This window comes from Notamacropus eugenii, chromosome 7 (genome assembly GCF_028372415.1).
Source record: "Notamacropus eugenii isolate mMacEug1 chromosome 7, mMacEug1.pri_v2, whole genome shotgun sequence".
Lineage (NCBI taxonomy): Eukaryota > Metazoa > Chordata > Mammalia > Diprotodontia > Macropodidae > Notamacropus > Notamacropus eugenii.
The window spans coordinates 117,449,869-117,476,084 of record NC_092878.1 but is presented as its reverse complement, the minus strand read 5'-3'; the positions used below and the strand labels follow the sequence as shown (position 1 = coordinate 117,476,084).

At 38.6% G+C, this 26,216-nt stretch overlaps 1 protein-coding gene across 4 annotated transcripts in view; it reads left to right on the top strand.

Moving 5' to 3' along the window:
- Window positions 1–26,216, top strand: part of ALPK1 (alpha kinase 1) — a 153,256-nt gene that overhangs the window by 110,140 nt on the left and 16,900 nt on the right. For all 4 annotated transcript variants that reach the window (XM_072622687.1, XM_072622688.1, XM_072622689.1 and 1 more), the window contains 6 exons: window positions 10,599–10,797; window positions 13,986–14,045; window positions 16,599–16,685; window positions 21,333–21,409; window positions 22,767–22,862; window positions 25,597–25,701. In XM_072622687.1, coding sequence (XP_072478788.1) covers window positions 10,599–10,797; window positions 13,986–14,045; window positions 16,599–16,685; window positions 21,333–21,409; window positions 22,767–22,862; window positions 25,597–25,701 — 624 coding nt within the window. The remainder of the gene's footprint in view (window positions 1–10,598; window positions 10,798–13,985; window positions 14,046–16,598; window positions 16,686–21,332; window positions 21,410–22,766; window positions 22,863–25,596; window positions 25,702–26,216) is intronic.

Sequence of the window (26,216 nt, the reverse complement as noted above, 5' to 3'; positions counted from 1 at the left end):
TGGAGTCATGAAGACCTGGGTTCATATCTTACCTTAGACACTTACTAGCTCTGTGACTCCAGGCAAGTAACTTGACCTTACTGTACTTCAGTTTACTCATCTGTAAAATGAGGAAATTGGACTTAATGGCCTCTAAGGTCCCTTCTGCCTCTAAAACTATGATCTACTGATAAACTAGTCAGGAGGCCCCATTCTCATGAGATGGTTTGTCCTCTAAGGATAAATGCCAGGGATTGTAGTTTGTCCCTAGTTTGGCCTAGGTACTGACTTGGATGATCTAAACTCTGGACTCAAGTCCACAAAGAATAGTTTAGATGAATTTCTCCTCTTATACATATATATTATATATATGCGTACATATAATATATAATACAATATACACATATAATATGCATATATGCATACATAGATACACTATACACATATAGATAATAAAATAATAAAATAGACAATAAAAATTTTATTAAAGCAATTGCAAAGTATTTACAAATAAAAACAACTTAATAATAATATTGAAAAAGAATAGATGGCAACTTACCTCTAATAATGAAGTATGCTTAGAAAACATTGTTACCCTTCATTTGAAGACCATAGTTCATTGTGCCTCAAACAAGATAATTCTATCTGCAGCTCAGTTTTGCATCAACTTGTAAAATGTGTTTTTCATTTTCACACTCCAAATTTTTCAATACAGAGGGGCCCTTTGAAAATCTAGATTTGAAAATCTAGAATCTTGATTCTATCTAGTTCTATTTTAATAATATATGAAAGCCATTTTTATACATATAGAACCCTACAAGAATTCTGTACCTACATAGACCAGGTTTGATCCTGAAGGCTGACTTTATAGATGAGTCATTTTTTTCTGCTTGACTCATTGGCTTGATCTGGAGTTACCCCTAAAAATTCTTAAGTATACTCATGAGATAATTCACCTCCAAATGTCCCCAGCTGTGAGGGAAAAGGGTTCTCATCTCTCATATAGATGCTTAAGGGACCAAATGCACATCAATTCAAGATGACCTACAGAAAACAGAGAAAGCACAAACAAATCCTAGGGCCTCATTCACTAACAAAGAAATGAGCAAATTCCCCCTGAAAGATAACCAAACTTGGAGGTGGTATGTGGGCAATCTTTGGACATTCTAGTGTGTCACTCTTTCCCATATAACCCTATATTTCCTTCTTCTTCTCCTCACCTATAAGTTACAATACTGTGATAATTCCCTTGGGTGGGTAAACATATTTTGTAAGTTAACTAAATAAATTATCCTCTTCTCTTTGGCCTTGTACTAAATAACTTATAGTAATAGTAGGAGGTGGCAAGATATATCTAGATCTCCCCCCCCCCCCACCCATAACATCTTCAGTTTCCATGACCATACTGATCATAGTCTTCCTTCTCCAAGGAGCATGGAATATGAGAAAAATCCCCTTCTCCCTCTCAAAGTTCCGGTTTTCAAATTCTCAAATTTGGAAACTTTGTAAGTTGGGGCTATTCCTGTAGCACTAACAAAAAAAATCTCTGATTTCTGGCTAGAAGGATAAATTCAACTTGAATCATTCTGCCTGGGGAATTCTAAATCCTCCACAAAATCCCTCCTCCACATAGAAGTTTGGGGTTCATGTATTTCATATACATTGTTCATGGACTAACCTCTCAGGCCAAATGGGTTTCTATCATGTGTCACTGCAGGAAATCCCTCAATGGCCCAGATATCAATGGTCACTGGCCATTCATTGCTAATCAATGATCTCTAAAGAACTAAATCCTTTGGTTGTCTCTCAGTCTTCACCTTCCTTGGCTTCTCCAACTTACTGCCTTTGATTCCAATTGCTCATTACTTTCAACCTGGCTGCTAGTTCAATCACTCTATTGGAGTGGACTCTGAGTCTCCCAGGTTCCAAGTTAGCTTTTTTCCCCTCTCTCTCTCAGATCCCATGGCCAATCAGTTGCCAAACCCTATTCTTCCTTCATGACCTTTCTCATTTCTATCCCCTCCTTTTTCCTCCCCTATCCACCAGCTTAGTGCATGTTTTGTTGGTTTTTTTGCTTTTTACCTATGAAATAGCTGCCTAATTTCTCCAGTCTGGCCATCTCTTTATCAGGAAAAGTTAGTACAATCAAACAGGATTTTAAAAAAATAGTCAATAGAAGTAAATCTAATAGTAAATCTAAATAGTCAATAGAAGTAAATCTAATAAAGTAAATAGTAGTAAATCTAATAAAATGAAATTTAAGATAAATATAAAGTCCAGTACTTGGTTCTAAACTGAGCTGCATATAGGAAATTTGGAGGTGCCCTGGCTGGAGAAAAGTTTGTGTGAAACAACCAGGGGGAGATAAGGAGGGTGGTGGGCTAAATAGGAATCAACAATTATGCAGAGGCTGAAGATCCTAACTAAATCTTAGGCTGCATGGTTTCTCTAAGAAAAGAGGTCAGAATTCGGTCACATTCCACTTTGGTCTGGCCATATCTTGAATATTGTACTCAGTTCTGTGGGTTACATTTAAGGACGGACATTGGTTTCAATGATATCCAAATAAGGAAGAGGAGAATTAAAGTCACGTTGAGCCATGATAAGGGGGGAAAAGTAGAGGTGATTTATCCAGGAAAAAGACTTACAAGGGACACAATATTGTTTTCAATTTTTTTCATCATTGCCACATGGAAGAGAGATTAGATATATTCTTCTCAATCCCAGAGCGCAGAATTAGGATCAGTAAGTAGAAGCTATAGGGAGGCAGATTTGATTTGGTATAAGAAAGAATTTTGTCCCAGAGTGGTCCAAAAATAGAATCAGCTGACTCAGGAGATGATGAGTGTTTCCATTTTCACTGGAAGTAGTCAAGTAATAAACACTTATTAAGCACCTACTATATGCTAGGCATATTGCTAAATGCTGGGCATATAGAGAAGGCAAAAGACAGACACTGCCAAGTGGGATTCGTGTTTTAGATATGATGTGAACTACATGAGCTCTAGAGTTCCTCCCAATTCTAAGATACATTATTCTCTGTTTCTATGTCAGGAGTTCTCAAATTTTTTGGTCTTAGAATCCCTTTGCACTTCAGAGAGCCCCTGAAAGGGTCTTGGGGACTCCAGAGGTCTTTGGACCCCATTAGGATCTACTTCATGAAATACTTTCTTTAGGCAAAACGAGTATTTAGGGTAGCCTAGAGATAAAAAGAAAGCTTACAACTAAGTTCCAAAAGTATTTCAAGCTTCCATATTTTTTTCATGGAATAATAGTAAATCCTACCAACAGTCAAGGAGAGTTTTACTAGGTCCTGGGCCCAGATTGTTTGTCTTTCTCTCTGACATTCATTCCAGGGTGTTCAGCCTTTCACACCCAATCTCATGTGCACTTTGGCCTCCTCCACTCTTTCTCTCCAGTTTGTCTTTTGCTTCTTCTATTTTGTTTTGTTTCATCTTGGTCATAATTGTGCAGGCTGGAATCAATATTTCACTTGTCTATTCTTCTAAGTCCCACAGCATCAGCTCTCACCTCAAAACCCCCTCCCCCTCAGCCGCCTTCCCTTCCCAATCTTCCAATTTGCTATGCAGAAATAATTTCCCTTTACACTTCTGCCAATTGCAATGCCAGATGGCTGCGGTTCTGAGCTCCCCTAACCCCCCTTGAGAACAGCTGCCATTGTCATTGCTATGAACACATCCCGGCTTTGAACCCATAGCTGAGACCCAAACTTGAGGCGGAATGGGGGGAGGGGCTAGCACACTAATGCAAGAAACCATGAAAACAGCACACACTTTCTCTCCCTCCCTCGCTGTTAAGCAATAGCCCTCAAGAAAAGCCTCTCTAGTGTTTTCTTCAATCATCTGTGTATAGAAATCTCATCACAGAGTTTAATTCCTTCTCCACCTGACTCAGCTTCCCAGCCATGAGTTCCCCTTTGTGCCAGAAACTCAATTACAGCCCTTACATTTCCCAACCTGAAAACTGATGAAAAATTTAGCAACCACAACTGTATGGTGTGGGTGCATGTTGCATGCATACCTACGGACATATGTGCATGTGTGTCTGCACATGTGGTATCTGTGCATATGTGTGTGGCCGTGACATTTATGCACTTGTATGTCTGTGCATGCAAAGTTCTCTCTAAAGAGGCAACAAACTCTTACTCTCTCTTTCTCTCTTCGCATGAATTCCCACTTAGACTTATTATCATAACTGGATTCAGTCGAAATTTTGAAAGTTAGACCTTTAATAAAAACTTCCTAATTAAAGCAATAGGATGAAATTTCTATTCATTTTTAACTAGAGGCTAATACTGGAACCTTGCCCTCCCCACCACAAAATGGCCACGTTTTTGACTCTTCTAGGATCTCAGTGAGAGAATCAAACCCAAAACAAAAAAGGGACCCTGAGACAAACTCCAAATAGTCCAATGGATATTTTGCAGAGATGGAATCAGAAAGGTTACTGCTCAGTTTTATTTTTCATTTTTCATCTTATTTTGATTGGAAAATGTGACTTTCTCTTATGCCAACTTAATTAATTGTAAGTGCCTCAGAAATATCTGACTATGTAAGGAAACTTTTAGTGGTTCTTCCCTATAACATACCCTGTCATCCTTTCCTTTCTTCTCTCCCTGCTGTCAGGGGTGCTCCCCAGCGAATATTTTGTGGAAATTCCCAGGATGGTGATGTATTTGGCTGCCTTGCTGCTGAGGAATTTACTACCCTCTCTCTTGGCAGCAAATGAAAGACTTGGGTATTAATTTCTCAGTGTGTTCGGTAGGAACACCCGAGTGTAACAGCAAGAATGATACCCACCAAAATCTGTATGTGGTGCACAGCATGTAGCCATTTTAAAGGAGAGGGGGAGAAAGGAAAGAAGAAAAAGGGAAGAAAAGATTCTCCCAAGTTGACTTTTCTGCATTTTGTATTGGTTGGGTTTTGGAGAGAGATGCGAGAGATTTCAGCACTGAGTAGAATTAAATGATGCAGCTGCGGGGATGCCAGGTCCCCCAGAATGGGATGCTTCGTTTAGATTTTCCACAATGCTATTGAAGGGCTTCTTTTCCTCCTGAAAAGACACAAACAGATGCAAACTTCTGTAAACACTTTAGAAATGAATTCAGTGAGTTTGGCCTCTCAGCAGTGCTCAATAGCTGACAGAAAAATGTCTAATTAGTGCAAGTGGAAATAATAGGGCCACTTGGATTCCTTCCATCCTCCTCCACGTCTACTTTTCCAAGGAACTCAAAGGTCCTTTTGTTAACCAGGTCACCCTCTCTCAGGCTTTTGTGCTCCAATCTATTAAGGGTAAAAGGGGGGAAAATAGATTAGGCAATGTTCTCCACTAAAATATAGAGCATGTTCATGGGGGATGCAGAATGGGGTGCTTGCAACGCCAGTTTACAGGTGCCTGGAGAGGGATTCCTCCATTGTGGACAGCCCAAAGCCCTGTCCCACGTGCACACAGAGACATCCCTTTTCAAGAACTGTCCTCTTTTCAACAGATGCAGATTACGGAATCTGCTCACTTTTCTTTGCCTTCTCATTTTTCTTCCTAGCCAGTTCATTTCTTAAGTGCTGCTAAGGAGAAAAGGGAAGAGGTAGGAAACAACTTGGAGGAGGGATTCTTAACCTTTTTGGGGTCATGGACCCTTTGGCAGTCTGATGAAGCCCATAGACCCTTTTGCAGAATAATTTTTTTGATGCCAAGAATAGGACACAAATAAAATAACAAAAGTTATTGAACATAAAGATGGATTTTTTCTCATCCATGTTCACAGACTCATGAGGGGTCCATGAACCCCAGGTTAAGAATTTCTGTGTGAAGAGTCTTGGAATTTTTCTGAGATAAGTACAATAGAGATTGGGGGAGGGGGGAAATGGACTCTTTCTGTTTTTAAAATTTTGATGATGGGTGTATATTGGGTATAATGGGTATGACATTGTTTGTCTCCTCAATAAGTTGGGAAGATGCCAGAAAGAGAGAGGAAGAAAATTTGGAGCTGAAATTAATTAATGTAAATTAACATAAAAATTAAAATTTTGATGAGACTTGAATTTGTATACAAACTTTTTTCTGCCACTGTTATAATTTGAGAAAAGGGTAAACCAGTAGACACCCTTAGTAGTCTGATTTAACAAGATTTACACACACACACACACACACACACACACACACACACACACACACACTTTGTTCCATTGCTTCACTATCATGCTACTGTGATGCCTCACTGTGTATGGAGGTGACCCTGGATTACTGAAGGTTACAATAATGGATCACCAACTCTGGAAAGGTCTGCCAGAACCATAAAGTCTTTGGGCATAAGTCTAGGGAAAGCTTGCCTGTCTGTTGTCCAAGGACCAGCATCTTTAAATTTGGAGAGATTAATCTATCAACTAACCACAGAGTGATGAATTTCTCAGCCCCTACACTGTCAAGTACCAGAGTGTTGTGGTAGCACTCAGTTTGGAGTTAAAGGACCTGGTTCAAATCTAGACAACTAAAGAGCTTGAAATGCAAAGACATAAGTACAAACCCTGCCTCAGCTACACATTAACTCTGTAGTTCTGGACAAGTCACGTAACCTCTCTTATTAAGCCTTATTTTGTCAACTATAAAATGGGGATAAAAATATCCCTTTCTTCTCAGGGTTATTGTGAGATTATATTCATAAAGCACCTTGTGAACCTTAAAGAACTATGTAAATGATAAATTCTAGATGTTCAGTCGCTTTTCAGTGGTATCTGACTCTTTGTGACCCCATTTGGGGTTTTCTTGGCAGATACTGGCATGGTTTGCCATTTCCTTCTCCAACTCATTTTACAGATGAGGAAACTGAGGCAAACAGGGTTAAGTGACTTGTTCAGGGTCACACAGCTAGTAAGTGTCTGAGGCTTGAATTTGAATTCAAGTTCTCAGGACTCCAAATCTGGTGTTCTATCCCATTGTGACATCTAGCTGCCTCTTGTATTACATCAATCTTCTTCCTTAAATTGAACAACATTTCATGGGTACTTCCCATTCAGTGTATGTCACTTGAATAGGCAGCCACTTTTCCTCTTTAATTTCAATCCTGTTCACCCCAATACTTCTTCCCCTTAGATACTTCAAATGGAACTAAGGAACAAAAAGTAGAGTCTGTTTGACTATTGTTTGTTTCAGATTGTAAGTTCCTTGAGGGCAGGTTTACTGTTACACATTACTTCTGTAGAGTTCCTAAAAAGGTCATGTACAAAAGTACATTTGATAAATACTTTGACTTCTGAAAACAAAATAAAATTGAGTTAAATTAAATGGTCTAGAGTTCTACATCTAGGATCTGCTAGATTATAGAGGTATCGTGATCACCGTTGGTTGCAGGAATACCCAACAATGACAAAATTGAATCTTTTTTCTTCCATTAACAGCTTCCAATTTCAATGTCTTTCTTCCTTGTATTTTGATATTCCCTGTGAATAGTGAGATAGCAGATCTTTAGCTGAAGAGATTCTGTCATCCCTTTGAAAGCTGTCCTCGTTGGGTTTTTATTTTAGTCCATAATTTTACATTCTAAAACTTGTTCCTTGAAACTAAAACAATTTACTGAGGTGCAAGGAATCAACCTCTTCTGCTGAGGTGGACCTATCTGAATTGTCATAAAGTTACCTGTAAAAGTTGACTCCCATTGCTGATCAGTTGACTTACTTATAATGAAATTCTTTTAATTCCAATAATAATAATAAACAAAATTAAAGTAATTGCAGAAATAAAAATATAGACTGGCCTTGTCATCAAAGCCCTTTGGATTTAGAAGGGAATGTTTCAAAGTCGTTATCAGAAAAGTATCAGATGGGGAGAGAATATGGACTAGTCATCACACAGTAAGACTGAATGACAACTAGAGAGAGGCTAGTGTTCCACTCATACCCTACCAATGTCAGAACAAATGAAGGACGGTCTCCAGAACTTTGGATGGACTCTCCAGAGTGAAATTCTGGGGGGGAAACATGAGTAAGAGTCTCCCAGAATGGTCAGATAGGGATGGGTCAAAATATGCATCACTGAAATATTCATATTCATGAGATTACAAACACATATGAGTGGTAAGCAAACAAGCATATTTGGGGGTTTTACAAAATATGATAGACTTGAAATATGAGAGTTAGGGCTCTGCCTACCCAGGCCTGAACAGAACTTAAATTCTTTTTATTCTCTCATATTTCCATCTTCTGTCATGGCTCCTGGCAGGAGTGTGTGTGTGTGTGTGTGTGTGTGTGTGTGTGTGTGTGTGTGTGTGTGTGTGTGTGTGCATAAATACATTGGAGTTGAGGTTGTAGCTGAAATTCTCTCACACAAACAAATTTGTAGATGCAGTCCCCTCATTTTAGCTCTTGAAACTATTTGTGTTTCAGCCTTAAATATTTATGGCCTAGAGCCACTATCAAAAAGGAATTGAGTTCATATTTGTCCTCAGACACTCACTAGTTGTGTGACCTTGGGAAAGTCACTTAACCCTGTTTGCCTCAGTTTCCTCATTTGTAAAATGAGCTAGAGTAGGAAATAAAAACCCTCTCCATTATCTTTGCCAAGAAAACCCCAAATGGGGTCATGATGAGTCCGATGCAACTGAAATGACTGAGTAACAACAACCTCCCTTCCTGTTGCCTGCAGGAAACCCCAGGGTGGTTTCAATATATTGAGAGTCGGCATAAAAATTAAATGGAAATTTTTGAGAAGTTTTGCAGAAGCCACAGATGACATGAAGGACAGCAGACCCTGTGACCAGATGCTTAATCCAAATTTCACAGTAAGGTACTGGAAACATCCCGTAAGACAAAAAGAAAAGATTTGGACTTCTCTGAAACAAAGAGAGGGCCAAAAAATTTTACTGAGATTTTCCATATCTTGGGGGTACCATGCCCCTAACCCCCACCATGTGGGAGGAGTAACTGTAAGCACCTGTAGTGCTTTATGTATGTTATCCAATTTGATCCTTATAACAACCCTGGGAGGTAGTTGCTAGCATACCCATTTACTAGAGGAAGAAACAAGATAAGAGGAGGTGAAGGTAACTCAGCCAGGAAGAAACTGAATCAGAATTCCCAGGCTTTCAGCTCCAAGTCTAGCTCTCTACCCACTTACCAGAGGTGTGAGACCCTGGGTCTAAGGGCCTCATGCTGCCCAAAACCCTACCGAGAACAGCCTAAACTTAAGATGTAACTGGAAAATATTTGACAAAGTAAGTCAAGATACAATAAAATGTAGATAATATTACATTTTAAAACTAAGTTCATATGCAGCCTCCAGGGATCCTTATATATAAATATTTCTATTTGTATTTGATACCCCAGCTGTATGCTACCTACAGGTGCACATTCAACTGATGGCTATCCAAACCACCATAGAGTGACCTGCATTGGGGCCATGGAGAAGCAGAGGGAATAGGAAACACACACTGACCATCACGCAGATGTAGAGCATCTCCACATGGCCCTCCCATCTTTTTCTTTTTTTGTGACTTCTTTTTTTCTTAGTCTCCTTGTCTCTCTCCTCTCTTTTGTCAATGATATGAACATGTTTCCTTTACTTTTTTTAAAGTAGACTAAAAGAGAGACAGCAGGAAGTAATGAAGACAGAGTCGGTATCAGGTCTGGGAAAACCTGGGTTCAAGTTTCACCTTTAACACATAATGTTTGTGTCTGTGACCCTTGGCAAGTCTCAACCTCTCAGTGACGCAGGCAACTCTCTAAGGTGATGATAGAAGATAGATAGATAGATAGATAGATAGATAGATAGATAGATAGATAGATTGACTAACACACAGATAAATAGATGAATAGTGATGGACAGACAAACAAACAGGTAGATCAACAGTGATAGATGATAGACAGATAGACAGACAGACAGACAGACAGACAGATAGATAGATAGATAGATAGATAGATAGATAGATAGATAGATGATAGATAAATGATAGATATATGAATAGTGATAGACAAGTAGGCAAATAGATGGATAGATAGATAGATGAATAGTGATAGAAGACAGACAAATAGATGGATGAATAATGATAGAAGATAGATATAGACTGATCATTTATTAAACACTTCTGAAGTTTCAGATACTGTGCTAAGTGTTTGGAAATACAAATAATACCATACTAGACAGTCCCTGCTGTCAAATAATTACACTTCAATGGGGAAAGAAAAATCATAAAGGAGAGATAGAAATTGGGAGTGGAGAGAAGAGGAGGAGAGGGATCCACCTCTGGTGACATAGTTGGAGATGTCAAGGGAGTGCTTTGGTGGCCTGGAAGGGTGGGAGATAAGGTCAGAGCTGGCCTATCATAGCTCCAGGGATGTTCTTGGGGGTCCAATTTCTTAGTGGGGAAGAGACGGAAGTGTTGGCCATAGAGGATATGGCATGACTGCAGATATCAGGGGAGCACCAGTCTGCATGGGTGAGGGGAGTTTCTGCACCAGGAGTTCCTTCATCAGTGAAATCCCAAGTCCAGTCAAAGAAAGACTGAAATATGAGGAAGAGAGATCCTGAGATCGGATCCCACTCTAAAGGCTTTTCTAACCTTCTCTAACTCTTTCCAGTGAGTTGCATTCTCTGCATGTTCTTTCCAGGCATTCTTGAAAGCCTCCATCCTGGTCAAGGATTTCACAACAGCAGCTGCTCTCGTGTTCCTGATGGACCGGTTCTTATATGGGCTTGATGCCTCTGGAAAACTCCTGCAGGTCGCCAAGAGCCTACACAAGTTGCATCCAACAATCCCAATTGCCCCACAGGTGGTCATCCGACAAGCCCGGATCTCAGTCAACACAGGTAAGTTCTCCCTCCTGCCATGCTCACCTCTGCTTCTTGAGCCATCGCTGTGTCTTTGATTCCACTTCATTCAAAAGCCACTTGACTTTTGAGAAGGCATTTTGTCTGGCGAGGAAGATGGTACTTCTAAGCTCCCAGTGTGCCATCGTTCAGCCTCTATCCCAGTCCCCACCCCCTCTTATGTGTGCCTCCATGCCCTTCCACCCACCCCTTGCCAGCACAAAAGCCCTGGCATAATGGGTTTCAGAGCCAACAGTAGTAGAGAAAATTGTGAAAGGGTGTGGAAAATACTAATTGGAGCTTTTGTCTCCTAACAAATCTGTCCTGCTGCTTTCAAACAGGGGTATCTGAATTGCTATACTTCAGACCAAGAGACTTTAAAAAGCAAATTAGAATTCTAGCATTTTCTCTGAGTTCTCCCTGTCTCTTTTCTATAGGGTTACTTGACTATGCAAACAATACGGCTGACAGGTCCCCTCAAGTAACTTGATATTTTCACTACTCACAGGGTATGGGCTCTACCTGAAGATGCTTTAAAGTTTGAGGGGGGGAATCTCCCCTGTTACTTCTTAAGACAAACTAAAAATGAGGCTGACCTATTTAGCTTGAGGTGTGAGGTGGGAGGAGGGAGGTCAGTTATTTAATTTTTTAATGGAAGTTTTTAAAACTGGAATTACTGAAATTGCCTTTGACTTATTTTGAAGTGTGCTGAATTATTTTCATTCTCAAGAACAGAAATATAAGGGTCACACAGAAATGAACAAAAAGCAAACTACCTTAATTGGAAGGAAAGAAAGCAGGAAACAAGCATTTATTAAGACCTACTATGTGCCAGGTACTGAGCTAAAGGCTTTACAAATATTATCTTATTTGACCCTTCAAAACAACTCTGGGAAGTAGTTGTGTTGCTCTAACCAGAGGGATCAGGGAAGATGGAATGATGGTAACAATAGACAATAAGCATTTTAGGGAATCAATTTTATTTATATTTGAATTCTGTAAGAATAGCATAGGCAGCCTAGTTATTGATGAGTAAGATCCAGGGTCATTTTATTTTAATACCTACACCTGCAGTAGGTATTTGCTGTTTAGTCATTTCCACTTCTTCATGACCCCATTTGGGGTTTTCTTGGCAGAGATACTGGAGGAGTCACCATTTCCTTCTCCAGCTCATTTTATGGATGAGGAAACTGAGGCAAACAAGGTTAAGTGATTTGCCCAGCTAGGAAGTGTCTGAGATCAGATCTGAATTCAGGGCTTCCTGACTCCAGGCCCAGCACTCTCTCCACTGTGCCACCTTGTTGTTTCAATAAATAAGCATTTATTAAACATTTACCCTGTGCCAGGTACCATGCTAAGTACTGGGGATATAAAGAAAGGAAAAATATTGTCCCTACCCTTGGAAACCTCAATTACTCAAATCGAACTCTATTGAAGAGTAAAACAGAAAGTTCCTTCCTAGAATCCAGCTAATGCTTTCAGTGCTTTAAGGGGAAGGAGAGGGGAAGAACAAGAGTTTATTAAGCACCTACTGTATGCCTGGTACTGTGCTAAGTTCTTTACAAATATTATCTCATTTGAGTTTCACAACAACACGCAGAAGTAGGAGCTATCATTATCTCCGTTTTACAGATGAGGAAACTGAGAAGACAGAAGGTAAATGACTTGCCTAGCAATAAGTATCAATAGCCAGGTATTCTTGACTCTAGGCTTAGCACTCTATCCACTGTATCAGCTAGCTGTCTAGAATAATAAACCATATTTATAGAGTATTTTGAGGTTTATAAAGTGCTTTTCTGATAAAAAAAATAACAACAACAAACCAATACTGTGAAATATAGAACCATTGATTCAGACTTGGAAATGGAAGGTATCTCAGAGACCATCTAGTTCCAACCCCATTTTATAGATGAAGAAACTGAGACCCACATAATTTCAATGACTTGCCCAAGCATACAGAGAGGATAAGCATCAGAGTAGAGGTTTGAATTCAACTCTACTGATTTTATGCTCTTTCTCCTACATTGTAAATTCTATATTGTAGGCACTACTTACCAATTTTACAACTAAGGAAACTGAAGATCACAGAAGTTGTGTGGCTTGCCCCAATTAGTAAGTCTTAGAGACTATACTTGAGACTTGTACTTTGGCTCCATTATCCATGCCATAGACACTCTCCCTCCTCAATCTCTAAATTCTTCCCTTCCTTCAAGATTTAATTTAGGTGCCCATCTTCACTTTGAAATTTTGCCTGACTCTATCTTCACCCCCTTGCTGAATGGATCTCTGACTCTTCTGATTTCTCATAATACCTTTCCTTCACCGATTACACCATGCTTTGCATCACAATGTAGTGTTCTTATTTTTCCCCTATCATGAGATTGTAAGTTCCTTGAGAACAGTATCTGTATTGTATCTATTCTTGACTTTTCCAAAGTGCCTTGTAAAAAGGCTGTTAATAAATGTGTTGCATTGAATGCCCAGTCCAAGTCCTGTGCCATATCATGCCCTCTTTAATAAAGGCAGTAATTTTGCCACTAAGAAAATCGAGTCTTGTTAAGTATCTTGAGAAATGATGCCTAAACACAAGAATAGCTCATTCCCATATTATATTTATGTCAAATTATAATGTCTCATTACAGGGTTTGGAGAAGAGGGCATCTAGGTGGTGCCGTGGATAGAGCACCAGGCCTGGAGTCAGGGAGACTTATCTTCCTGAGTTCAAATCAGGCCTCAGACACTTACTAGCTATGTGAGTTACTTAACCCTGTTTGCCTCAGTTCTTTTATCTGTAAAATGGGTTGGAGAAGGAAGTGGCAAACTACTACATCATCTTTGCCAACAAAACGCCAAATGGGGTCATGAAGTCGGTCATGACTGAACAGCAGCAACTCTCTAATATTTCAAATATTTCCAAGTATACCACTGTACCTTACCCTTCACTGACACACACCCCCCCAAGCCCTTTCTCCACTTGGAAATATATACCATTACATGGCTTCTCTGCTGCAAATGGCAATAGATAACTTTTTCTCCAGTTTTTCATAGCATAAAAGTTTATTCACTTAAACGTGGAAAATGAGAATGATCCCAAAGGACATATCAGTGTACTGTTAATATGATCTTGGAACCTGAACTACATTTTCCTTTCAATATGAATTGATAGGAATTTTGCTGTCTCTTTTCAGGAAAACTGCTGAAAGCTGAATATATCCTAAGCAGCCTTATAAGCAACAAGGGAGCAACAGGTAAATAAATGTACATTCATACTGTGATTACATGGGGCAACTAGGTGGCACAGTGAAAAGAGCACCATCCCTGAGTTCAAATGTAACCTGAGACACTTGACACTTAGCTGAGATGCTAGACACTTACTAGCTGTCACTTAGTGACCTTGGGCAAGTCACTTAACCCCATTTGTCTTGCCTTCCCCCTTCCAAAGGAAAAAAAAAGTTGTGATTACTCCCAGTGTGATACACTTCTATTTTAGAAGAAACAATTACTCTTACATATTCTGCAAAGTATTAGAAATTAGCTACATTGACTTCTAATGTTAGCTTTTGGGTTAATTCTTAGTACAGCACTAACTATAGTAACTATTCTTTTTTGTCTTCCTTTTCCTTGTTTTGAAAATGGGGTATCCAGTGCTTCCCTAAATATCACTGTATGATCTAACTGAATAATATTTTAAAAGTGGACTCAAACCTCTGAAAGTGATTAGAAACCACTTTAGAAGGGAAATTCAGAAGAAACTGTTGCTAGGAACAGGATGTTTTAAGACCAAACGTGTAGCTTTTAATTTAAAAAAAACCCAACAATTTAGTTCTTCCATTTAATTTAACTATTTAAGAATTTTAATTAAAGTACATTTTTAGAAAATATTTCTTTCAAAATCTAACCATATAATAATAGCTAGCATTTACATAGTACCCTAAGGTTTGCAAAACATTGTACATGTTTTATTTCGTTTGATCCTCAAAACAACGCTGGGAAGTAGAATCTATTATTATCTTCATTTTGCAAATAAGGAAACTGAGGCTGGGAGAGGTTAAAGGACTGTCCTCGGTTCATACAGTTAGTAGGGTTCTAATGCAGGATTTGAACTCAGGTCTTCCTGACTCCAAGGACAACATTCTTACACAGTTATCTTACATTCATATCAACTAGCTACCATGTGTTTTACATGTAGAACCTAGATGCGAAGAATCACTTTTTAATGGCTGAGACCATAGGAAATCTATATTGCTGTGATCTTAGATCACTGATTCCTTCTCTAGTCAATTTCAACATTGGCAGCAGCTGCCATGCCTTCTACATGGGCATTTCCAGAGGAAAAGGGGAACATATCATATCCCAGAAGGCTGCAGATGAATAATGTCCAAGATACTACTCTAGTTTTCTCTGGTTTGGGGAGGTATATGGGTGGAGAGGTTGAGGCAGAGATGTTTCTATACAAGAAGGGCTATCAGAATCAAGATGTCAACAGACCAAGCTCAAGAATTAGATGAGTCACAAATAGTGTGTCTGAAGCAAAAGCAGCAACAGGAACACCAAGGCACCAGAAGGAATTAGTGCAAAATGAGGCATGGAATTCATGCTACAATAGTTTGGCACCCAGTGACGTAAAAAGATGACAAATGAAATAAAGAATTCTCTCATTTTTCTGCACTGTTTTGTTTTGATGTGTGCTTTACCCCTGGTCCAGTGTGATTGACACCCTCTCCACTCCCTCCAATTTCTTCTGAAGTTCTAACTTTATCTGGACAGCTCCCTCTGGGTCCCTCCCATCAGTCTCTGGCAGCAGTCAGGCAGTTTGCAGCATGGACATCTTTGACTGCACCTTCAGCCCCTCTCTCATTCCACCCCCTATTGCCCTAACCCTTAGTAATGTTAAAGTTTTCATGAAATTGAATGTAGAGCTTACTCTGGGGAAACAGTGGATGTCTCTGCCTTAGGTGACTTTTCACCAAAAGTGAAGAATTACAAAGAAATTCATAATTCACAAAATCACAAGAATTACAAAATAAAGAGTACATACCATGTGATTCGCAAAAAAAATCATTTTGATATATAAGAATGAAAAATTTCATCAGATTAGTTGTTTGTTTTTTAATAGAGCTCAGTATGCCCAAAGGGCTATAAAACTGTGCATACTTTTTGATTCAGCAATATTACCACTAGGTCTGTATTCCAAGAGATCGAAGGCAAAGGAACTCTATGTACAAAAATATTTGTAGCATTTCTTTTTTGTGGTGACAAGAATTGGAGTTGAAGGAATGCCCATCAATTGAGGAATGGCTGAACAAATTGTGGTATATAATTGTGATGTAATACTATTGTGCACTAAGAAATGATGAGCAGGATGGTTTTGAAAAAACCTGGGAAGAACTGTATGAACAGATGCAAAGTGAAGTGAGGAGGACATTATACACAGTAACAACAATATTCTAATGATGAACGATTATAAAAGACAATTATTTTGATCAATACTATGATCCAAGACAATTCCAAAGAACCCAGGACCTCTCTGGAGAGAGAACTGATGAACTCTAAGTGCAGATTGAAGCATATTTTTTCTCTTTCTTTTTATTTCTTGCTTTTTGTTGTTTGTTTTTTGCAATATGGCTAATATGGAAATATGCCTTGCTTGCCTTCTCCATGAGTAGGGAAAGGGCAGGAGGGAGGGAGAGAATTTGGAGCTCAAAATTTTTCTTTTAATTAATGTTTAAATAAATAAATAAATTTAAATAGCCATTCAGAGGGATACATGCTTCGCTTTCTTTCTTCCCTTTTCTTTTCAGGTACATGGCAGTATAACAAGGAAAGTGATAAGATCCTTGTCCAGTCAGTCTGTATACAAATCAGAGGGCAAATCCTACAGAAGCTAGGTAAGCCATACATTGTTCCCAGAAAAAATTTACAAAAAATAACTTATCCATACTCTATTATATTTATTTTATATTATAAATCATAATAGTCAGTAATAAGGATAGAATCTAGACCCTTGATTTCATCTTTGGAGAGAATTCCCAGATAAAGGAATTCTTTCTATTAATGCAGATTGCAGGAATCTTGTTTGCAACTTATAGTCTTAGAGAATTACCTAGACCACTGAAAGGTCAAGGACACTTGGCCAGCCAGTATAGGTCAGAGGTAGGACCTGAACCCAGGTACTCCCAGTTCTGAATCCACTTCTCTATCCATACCAAGCTGCTTTCCAAGCAGAGTCATCACTGAATATTTTCACATCAAGTGAAAACAGTTGGGCGAGCAGGGGCAGTAATGGGATGTAGCAGTGCAGAGGACACTTGAATTGAAGGTTCAATCGCACCAAAAGAGATGAGATTCAGACTGTCATGTTCTGGTGGTAAAAGCTGCCCTCTTATGGGAGCCATCTAACCTGCTGACCCTGGGGAAGGGTTGCCCTAGAAATAGACAAGACCTTGGAGGTGAGATAGGGGAAAGGTTTCCCCATATACATACATATTGAAACCTTCAGGAAAATCCCTCAGTTTTTCTAGTTATGGTTCTAGTGTTGACTACTAGACTGTATATAATTAAACTGACACTCCACTGGAAACTTTCCCACTGAATAGTCAAGAAGTCTTGAATTTGGTTTCCCCACATGAAAAAAGAGTCATTGTCCCTTCCAAGGATATTGTGAAGATTAGTGGGGCAGTGTGCTAAGTTTTTATACATTTGATGATATAAAGAAAAATATACCCATGGTTACCTTTAATGAGAGAGCATTTTGCTCTCAATATATTTTCTACTGCCTGACATTTCACTGTCAGTAGGGCTTTCTGGTGAAATAGTAATGGCTTTTTCTAAATCTGCCATAACATCTGTACCTATCCTCTGCTCAGAAGTGTCCTTATGGAACTTAGATGTGATTCTATGGCAAGGAGTATAGAACACTGTACTTACAGTTATTTTCAACAGTACTTAATCTGGATCCTTCCAGCAACAACCCCTTAAAAGCAATTTTAAAAAATTAATGGAACTCTAATGGGCGTAACTGATCAATCAAGCACTTTATTAGGCACCCACTCTGTGACAGGTACTGTACCAGAGACTAGGGATACAAAGACAAACATGATAAAACAGTTCCTTCCTCAGAGTTTATGTTCTACTGGGAGAAACGACACTTACGGTTTTGAGTATAAACAGATAATTTCCAGTGGGAAGTACTAGCTGCTGAGAGAGCAAGGAAAATTCACATAAGAGATAACAACAATAATAGTATTATTGCATTTATATAACGGTTTAAGCTTTTCAAAGTGCTCTATGGATATTATCTCATTTTGCCCTGTGAGACAGGTGCTATTATTATCCCCATTAAGCAGATGAGAAAACTGGAGCAGAGACTAAATGAGTTTCCTTGGGTCACATAGATAGCAAGGCAGAATTTGAACTCAGCTCTTCCACTGAACCACCACACTGCCTCTAGTGGCTAAAGGAAGTAGTTCTTGAGCTGAGTTTTGAGGGAACATAGAGATTCTCAGAAGGGGTGATGAGGATGGAGTGTATTCCAGGTCTGATGGCAGGCAGCCTTTGTAGAGGTAAAAAGAGATAGAAAATGGAGGGTTATAGGTAAAAATCAAAATTGTGGATGAAGAATATCAAGAAAACCAGTCTTCTTGGATCATAGAATGTGTGAAGATACCTGGGAAGGCAAGCTAGAACCAGGTTGAGAAGACTTTTAAATATCAAACACATGAGTTTGTGCTTGAGAGTACAGATATAAGAAGGAGCTAGAGTTTATTGAGGAGAGGAGTAACAAGGCTATATCTCTACATCATATATGTAGATATCACTTTTGGAAACAACGTTGTTGAATGGATTAAAAAGAGAGGCTGAGGCAGAGAGAGCAACGGGGAGGTTTTACTGCAGTATCCCAGGCTAGAGGCATTGAATTGGGGTGGTAATCATGTGAATGGAGAGAAGGGGATGGATGTCAGAGATGATGTCGAGGTAAAATTTACAAGATTTGGAAACATTAGCATGATCGACTATATGAAATGAGAGAAAGTAAACATTAAGAAGGATGCAATGATTTTCCATCTGAGTGAATGAAAGCATGATGGAATCTTCAACAGAAATAGGGAATATGGAGAAAGTGGAGAGTTTGGGGGTGGGGGAAGGTAATGAGTTTTGTTGTGGACATGTTGAGTTTTAGATGCCTGTGGGACATCATACTAAAAAATTGTTATTTTTTAAAAGGGTAATATGAATAAAATAATAATTGCAAACTAATCAGAGAGACTAGAGGGTGTGTTCATCCTTCGTTGCCAAAGAAGACCATGCCATCAGAGAAATAATGACATGACTTGCACTTGACTTTGTTTTGAGTGAGGGAGGGCTGTGCAGACACCAGCCTCACTTCTCCTCCAGAGCCATCTGAATTCAGTGACCAGATATTCATCAGGATGACTGGAGATGACCCAGGAGGAGGCAACTGGGGTTCAGTGATTTGCCCAAGTTTGCACAGCTCGTGAGTGTCAAGTGTCTGAGGTGAGATTTGAACTCAGGTCCTCCTGACTCCTGCACTGATGCTCTATCCACTGCACCACCACCTAGCTGCCCCTTATGACTAGAGACCCAGCCTCTGAGTCAGGAAGACCTGGGTTCAGGTTTCACCTCTGATACATACTGCCTATGTAACACTGGGCAAATCACTAAATTTCTCAGTGCCCCATGCAACGAAGATTATATGTTGTAAAGCAAATGCATTCTTCATTGGAAGACAGAGTTTCCTCCCAAGAAGGACAGTGACATCAAATTCAAATAGAAAGAGGGAGCCATTAAACTCCATAAAGATTCCCATAGTGGCATATCAACATAGAAATCCATATCTCAACATTATCTATGTTTTATTGTATTTTTATTTATTTTGTTAAATATTCCCCAATCACGTTTTAACCTGTTTAGCCCAGTGCCGGGAACATAGTGGGCCCTTAATAAATGTGTGTTCGATCGAATTTATTCTAGGTGCACTCCAGACAATGTGCCCTACACCAATGTAACCACAGGTCTTGATCAAAGAGAATTTTTAACCTGTTATATTTCAACATTATAATTTTAAGATTGAAACAAAAAGGCATTGTAATATAGTGGATAGGGAACCAAACTCAAAGGCAGAAAGACTTGGGTTCAAGTTCTGCCTCTGATCCACACTGACTGTGTGAGCCTGGGTAAGTCACATAATATCTCTAGGATATGTAAGCAATAGAAAGTGCACTAGTCAACTCTAAGACAATAAACTGGAGGAAAGGTGCCAGCCTACACTGATAGAGGAAGTTTCCTCACTCAAGAGTTCCCCCAACTCATGAAATCATAGTTCTAAGCTCAACCCTTTTTGTTACTGTTCAGCCATTTTAGTCACATCCTACTCTTTGTGAACTCATTTGGAGTTTTCTTGGCAAAGACACTAGAATGGTTTGCCATTTCCATCCCCAGCTCATTTTACAGACTAGGAAACCGAGGCAAACAAGGTTAAATGACTCGCCCAGGTCACACAGCTAGTAAATGTCTAGAGGCCAGATTTGAACTCAAGATGAGTCTTCCTGACTTCAGGCTCAGTGCTCTATTCATGGTTCTACCTAGCTGCCCAATGTCTTTAATAAAACATTATAATTGGACATAAATATAACGTTGTAAGAAAGAGTTATTCTTGTATTCAGGGATCACATCTCTCCATTGCCCTGAAGATTCATAACAAGACTAGACTTTCTTAGTGACAAAATCACTGCCTATTTGTAGATCAGCTTCTTTGGAGCTTCATAAAATTCAGGGCTCTAATATTCAGTTAGCCCTTACCTCAGTATATACAGAAGTGAACCTTATTGACCTGAGAGAGATGATATGCCTGTCAATAGTTTCTAACTTCAAATCCAAGAGTAGTTTTGATAGCAGAAGAATGTCATAGGATTATAGTTTAAAACTGGAAGGTATCTTTGATCATTTCAACCAGTCCTTTCAGGAAAGTGAGACCTAAAGTAGTTAAGTGGGGCATCATAGTAGATAAGGCACTGACCTTGGAATCAGGAAGACTCACCTTCCTGGGTTCAAGTTTGGCCTCAGACACTTCCTAGCTGTGTGACCCTGGGCAAGTCACTTCACCTGGTTTGCCTCAGTTTCCTTATCTGTAAAATGAGCTGGAGAAGGAAAGAGCAAACCACACGAGTAGCTTTGCCAAGGAAAACTCCAGATGGGGTCATGAAAAGTCAGATACAACTGAAATGACTGAACGACAAAGGAGTTAAATGACAAAGCCCAGAGTTAAGCTTACTGTGCTTGGATTCCAAATCCAGGGCTCTTGCTTACTCTTGCCCACTTTCCTATAAGTCTGAAAAAGGATAAATATAAACCAAATGTCAAAAACAGATTGTTAAATATAATTAACCTGCAAGTTCAACCCAGCTCTGTATCAATAAAATGAATATTCTTTTTTTCTTGTTTTAAAAGGAGGTTCAAAGGCATTTTACATCAAGGAAGCCTAGATGGTTGCTAACTATTGATCTACTTTATTTCAGGAATGTGGTATGAAGCTGCAGAATTAATTTGGGCTTCAATCATAGGGTATTTGGAACTTCCTCAGCCAGACAAAAAGGTGAGTTATTTTCTCTCTACTCCACCTTAGTGTATCCCTTTCTCCCTCCTTCCCTTATTCTGCCCCCCTCTCCTTCTCTCTCTCTCTCTCTCTCTCTCTCTCTCTCTCTCTCTCTCTCTCTCTCACTCTCTCTCTCTCTCTCTCTCTCCCCTTTCCCTTCCCTCACCTTAAAAGTGATTAAAGCATAAATTTCATTTGCCTACATCATTTTAATTTTATCTTTCCTCTGCATGATGGTAGCAGGCACAATACAGAAGCGTGCTTTGGGGCCTGGTTCTACCTTAATTCACTGTTAAATCTTGAGCAAATTGCATTTCTAAAGCTACCTACTTAAATTTTATTTGTTTACTCAGGATTTTTATCTTACCCACTTCCAGAAGAATTTAAGGCACCTGATTTGGATATATGTAAAGTTATTATTTTAGTTTCTAAAATATCCTAAGATAATGGTTCCCAACCTTTTTCTTTGAGGACCTCTTTTTAATATATCAAGACATTTCACAAACATTCCCAAATAGTATGCATTATTAATATTGAATAATTTAGAAAGTACACAATGATGGAGAGATCCTATGAATCCAATAGTGTTTTATGGTGTGTAATTTATAAATCTTAACAGAAAAAGAAAAGGTGTTAATCCAAAAGGCCTTCCATCCACTCTTCCACCTCACGCCTATAGATAAAATACTATCTAAATGGAAATTATGCAATCAGAGGATTTCAATTCAAATCCTGCCTCTTTTGTTTGCTACTTGCATTTTATTACACAAATCATTTAACTCCTCTGAGCCTCAGTTTCCTTGTCTGTAAAATGAGGTGGCTCTAAGGTCTCTTCCAGTTCTGTGATCTATAGCCTCCTGTTATAACATAGTTTGGGAGGGGGTTCGTTTTTTTTAAATAAGTGGCACTTCCTATTGTCTAGAAACACTGAAAATGAGAATGATAACTCAATGAAAATTAGGGAACTACCAAGAAATGTCAATGCTTTTGGTAAATCCACATGCCCTCAGGTATCCTGAATAGACTATGGGAGAGAAAATGGACCTTCATAATCACTCTCATTTTACACATAAGAAAACTGAAACAAAGAGTTAAAGTAACTTGTTCAGTGTCACTAAGTGGTTTTATGGTAGAGTCAGGATCAGAATTTACTTCTCCTGACTGCTCAACCCACTTCACCATGGTGATTGTAGCCTTCCCTTTAAAAGTACTCCTAATGCTAAGCTACTGGAATTTTTAAGAGGACTGAGTACAGAGAGGGCTCAGTTGATATTATAGGATACCCTTCTTAGGTCAAGCCAGAAACACAAACAACAATCAGCCCTAAACACCTCACTTCTTTTGTTTTTCTTTCTAGGGAATTGCTACATCGCTGGGTATATTGGCAGACATCTTTGTTTCTATGAGCAAGAAAGATTATGAAAAATTTAAAAACAACCCTCAAATTACCCTGGTAATTATCATTTTATCTCAAACATGTTAAAGAATGGAATAACTTACAAAAATTCCATTGGTTCCTGCATTTTTTATCTAATCAAAAACCTAGGTGGAATAGTCAAAGGATACCAAAAAACAAAACAAAACACAAATTATAAGTAATCACTTGTATATTTGCCCAACCTCATTAATAAACAAAGGAAAGAAAATTAAAATACTACTGAGTTACCTTTTCAAACCTATCAACTTGACAAAAATTCAAAGAAGTAACAAAATTCAATGTTGGTGGACTTGTGAACAAACAGGTAGAGTAATATATTGTTGTTGGAATTGCAAAGTGGTAGAATCTTTCTGAACATGATAAACTACAAAAGTAAGTGACCCAATGACTTTTGTTTTTGGAATGTATCCCAAGAACATAATTAAAATGAAAAAGTAGCTGTCTATTCAAAGATATTCATAGCAACATTATTTGTAATTGAAAAAAGTGAGAAATGACTTTAATATCCCATGGTTGGGGAAAGGCTAAGCAAATATTATTACATCAGTATAAGGGGATTATATAATTAAAATTAATAAGCACGGGGATAAATATAGGATCCCCTCTGGGCATACTCACCCAACCAGTACTAGCACTGTCAGACTGAGCCCTTAGAAGGTGGCTGACTATTCCTCTCCCTAAGGGTCATAGGGGTAAATCTGAGGGGGTGAGTTTCTAGTACTGTCAATCAGAAACCTCCATTAGTTTGTTCCCTGTTAACATTTAGCAAAGCAGACTTAGTTAGCTTTTACAGAAAGTGGTTACTAAGCCAGTGCAGTATGAAGAATTGCTACGATACATTTCATCTAAAACCTAAGATGCATTTCTCTGATGGCACGGTCTTCTCCAGCAACAGACGAACACAATCCTGTGAGTAGATGCAGCTGATTGAATGGGGACCCAGGTAGCTGGGTAACTCAACTCCTCCTCTCCCGTCTGCTTCCCCCTCTCCTTCCTTCTCCTCTTCAAAGGAAGGTAAATTTGGATGGCCAAAAGATACCCAGTTGACTTGGGTTTTACTGGCTCCTTCCCTTTCGTTTACTTCCCTTCCCTTGCCTTTTTGTTAAACCAGTTCTGAATGCTATTGTATAGGTACAAATATGCATGTATCTTTATTCAATATAATTGGATCCTTTGTAATCCTATGTATTTTATTTAATGCTTTTAAATGTATTATTCTGAGAAAGGGTTAAGAAATTCCCTTCCGGAGGAATGTGGAATTCTCATATGAATACTGAAGAAAATAATTTTATAAAAAATTTCTTCTTTAAAAATAAACACAATTTGGTTGCATATTGAGTATGTTAGATTGGTAAAAAGGAATAGTTTAAGAGTTTTAACATTTTCCAGCTAAAATTAAAGCTCTTCCTCCATTTTCTCTAGTCTCTTGTCCTTCTTAGGTGCCATAATGAAATTCCATAGTAAAATCAAAGTTACCTGATCATGTTCTAAAGGAGGATGACAATTTAAGAATTTTAAGATTAACAATATGAAGATCAACTTTTTCATTTACTGTAGAAAGCAAGAATGCTACTTTGTAGGGAAGTCCAGACCACCCTTTCATTATTTATTTGATCAAGAGACGTTTTTTATACTTTTATTTTATTTTTTAAAAGAAGATTGCCCATGAAATTGCAAATATATTATGTATAACTTGCTGTCCCTTTTAACTATATCAGAAAATTATGTAACTTTCTTTTTTTCCTTTTTTTCTGCCCTCTTCCACCCTCACCCTAGAGATAGCTATCATCAGACACAAATAAGTATATGTGTGTGTGTGTGTGTGTGTGTGTGTGTGTGTGTGTGTGTGTGTGTGTGTAAAATCATTCTATACATACTTCTACTTATCTGTTCTTTCTCTGGATGCAGATAGAATCTTCATAGATCTTTTGAAGTTAATTTGGGTATTTATAATAGTCAAAATGACTTAGGCACTCAAAGTTGTTCTTAAAAGTATATTGCTGCTAACTATATGCAACAATCTCTTGGCTCTGCTCATTTCACTCTTCATTATTTCATACAAATCTATTCATGTTTTTTTAAATCAACAAGTTCATCACTTCTTATAGTATAGTAGTATCATGATCATATCCCACAAGTTGTTCAGTCATTCACCATTTGATGAGCATCCCCACAGTTTCTAGTTCCTTGTCATCACACAAAAAAAGCTGCTATAAATGTAAGTCGCCACTATGTACCAGCCACCGTACCAAGTACTTTGCATTTAAAAGCAAAAACAAAGCAGTCCCTTCTATCAAACTTTTACTAGGTCTTTAACTCCATTTACACAGATAGAACTCAGTTTATAGAAACTGAAAAAAATGTCCTCTTTTGCCCTTCACATTCTACTAGTATCCTAATTGCTATTAAATCACAAGCTAATGATGTCTTTGCCAATAAATATGCACTAATCATCAGTGAGTTGATGATTCTATTAAAAAGTTATAAGGGAAATCCTGTTCACTTTGGGAAGAGAGAGAGTCAGGGAAAGAAAGGAAAGGGAAGAAAGGAGGAAGGCTATACAGAAAATTGGAATCCTAGGCTCCCTTATTCCTCTTTCCTGGTGTATTTTCATTGTAGATGAGAGGAGAGCCAAGATTTGGAAACCGAAGTGTGAATCCTGAGCAGAGCTGTTTAGCACACTACCACTCACTTTCACTCCAGGTCGAGAGGGTGTCTAAGTCTTATTGTCTCTTCCGTTGTTTTGCAGAACCTTCTCAGAGAGTTTGATCATCATTTGCTGTCAGCAGCAGCAGCCTGTAAGCTGGCTGCTGCCTTTAGCCAGTACACCCCACTTTTTGTGCTCACAGCTGTGGTAAGTGTGGTATAGCAAGCCCCTTAGTCTTGCCTTGCCCTATGGCCTTTCAGATTTACCCAGTGGTAGGAGGAAAAAATCAATCCACTGAAGCCAGGCTTCCTGCTATGTAATTGACAGTATTAGCTTAAAGACTATTCATGTAGGGGAAAGGCTTTAATACTTAGTATTGTAGCATCATAGTAGGAGCTAAGTTAATTCTGCTTGAGCAATAAATGCCATCTGCCCTTGAGTACTAAGCATTATTATCTGAATGCATATTGATGCAAAAACCAGTTTGTGTGTGTATCTATGTTCAATTGCCTTATTTTGGAAAAAACTTGTGTCCATGGCTATGCTCTATGGGCAAGAACTCAAGGGTCATCATCTTTAATAGAAAAATGTCAAGGTTACAATGGAATGGTAAATGGACATATACAACATCCCCTATCATTCTTTGCTACTTAATTATGCATTTCCAAAACCATTCTTCAGTATTTTTAAAGATGCCTCAACTCTGAGAGCTTTCCATCCTG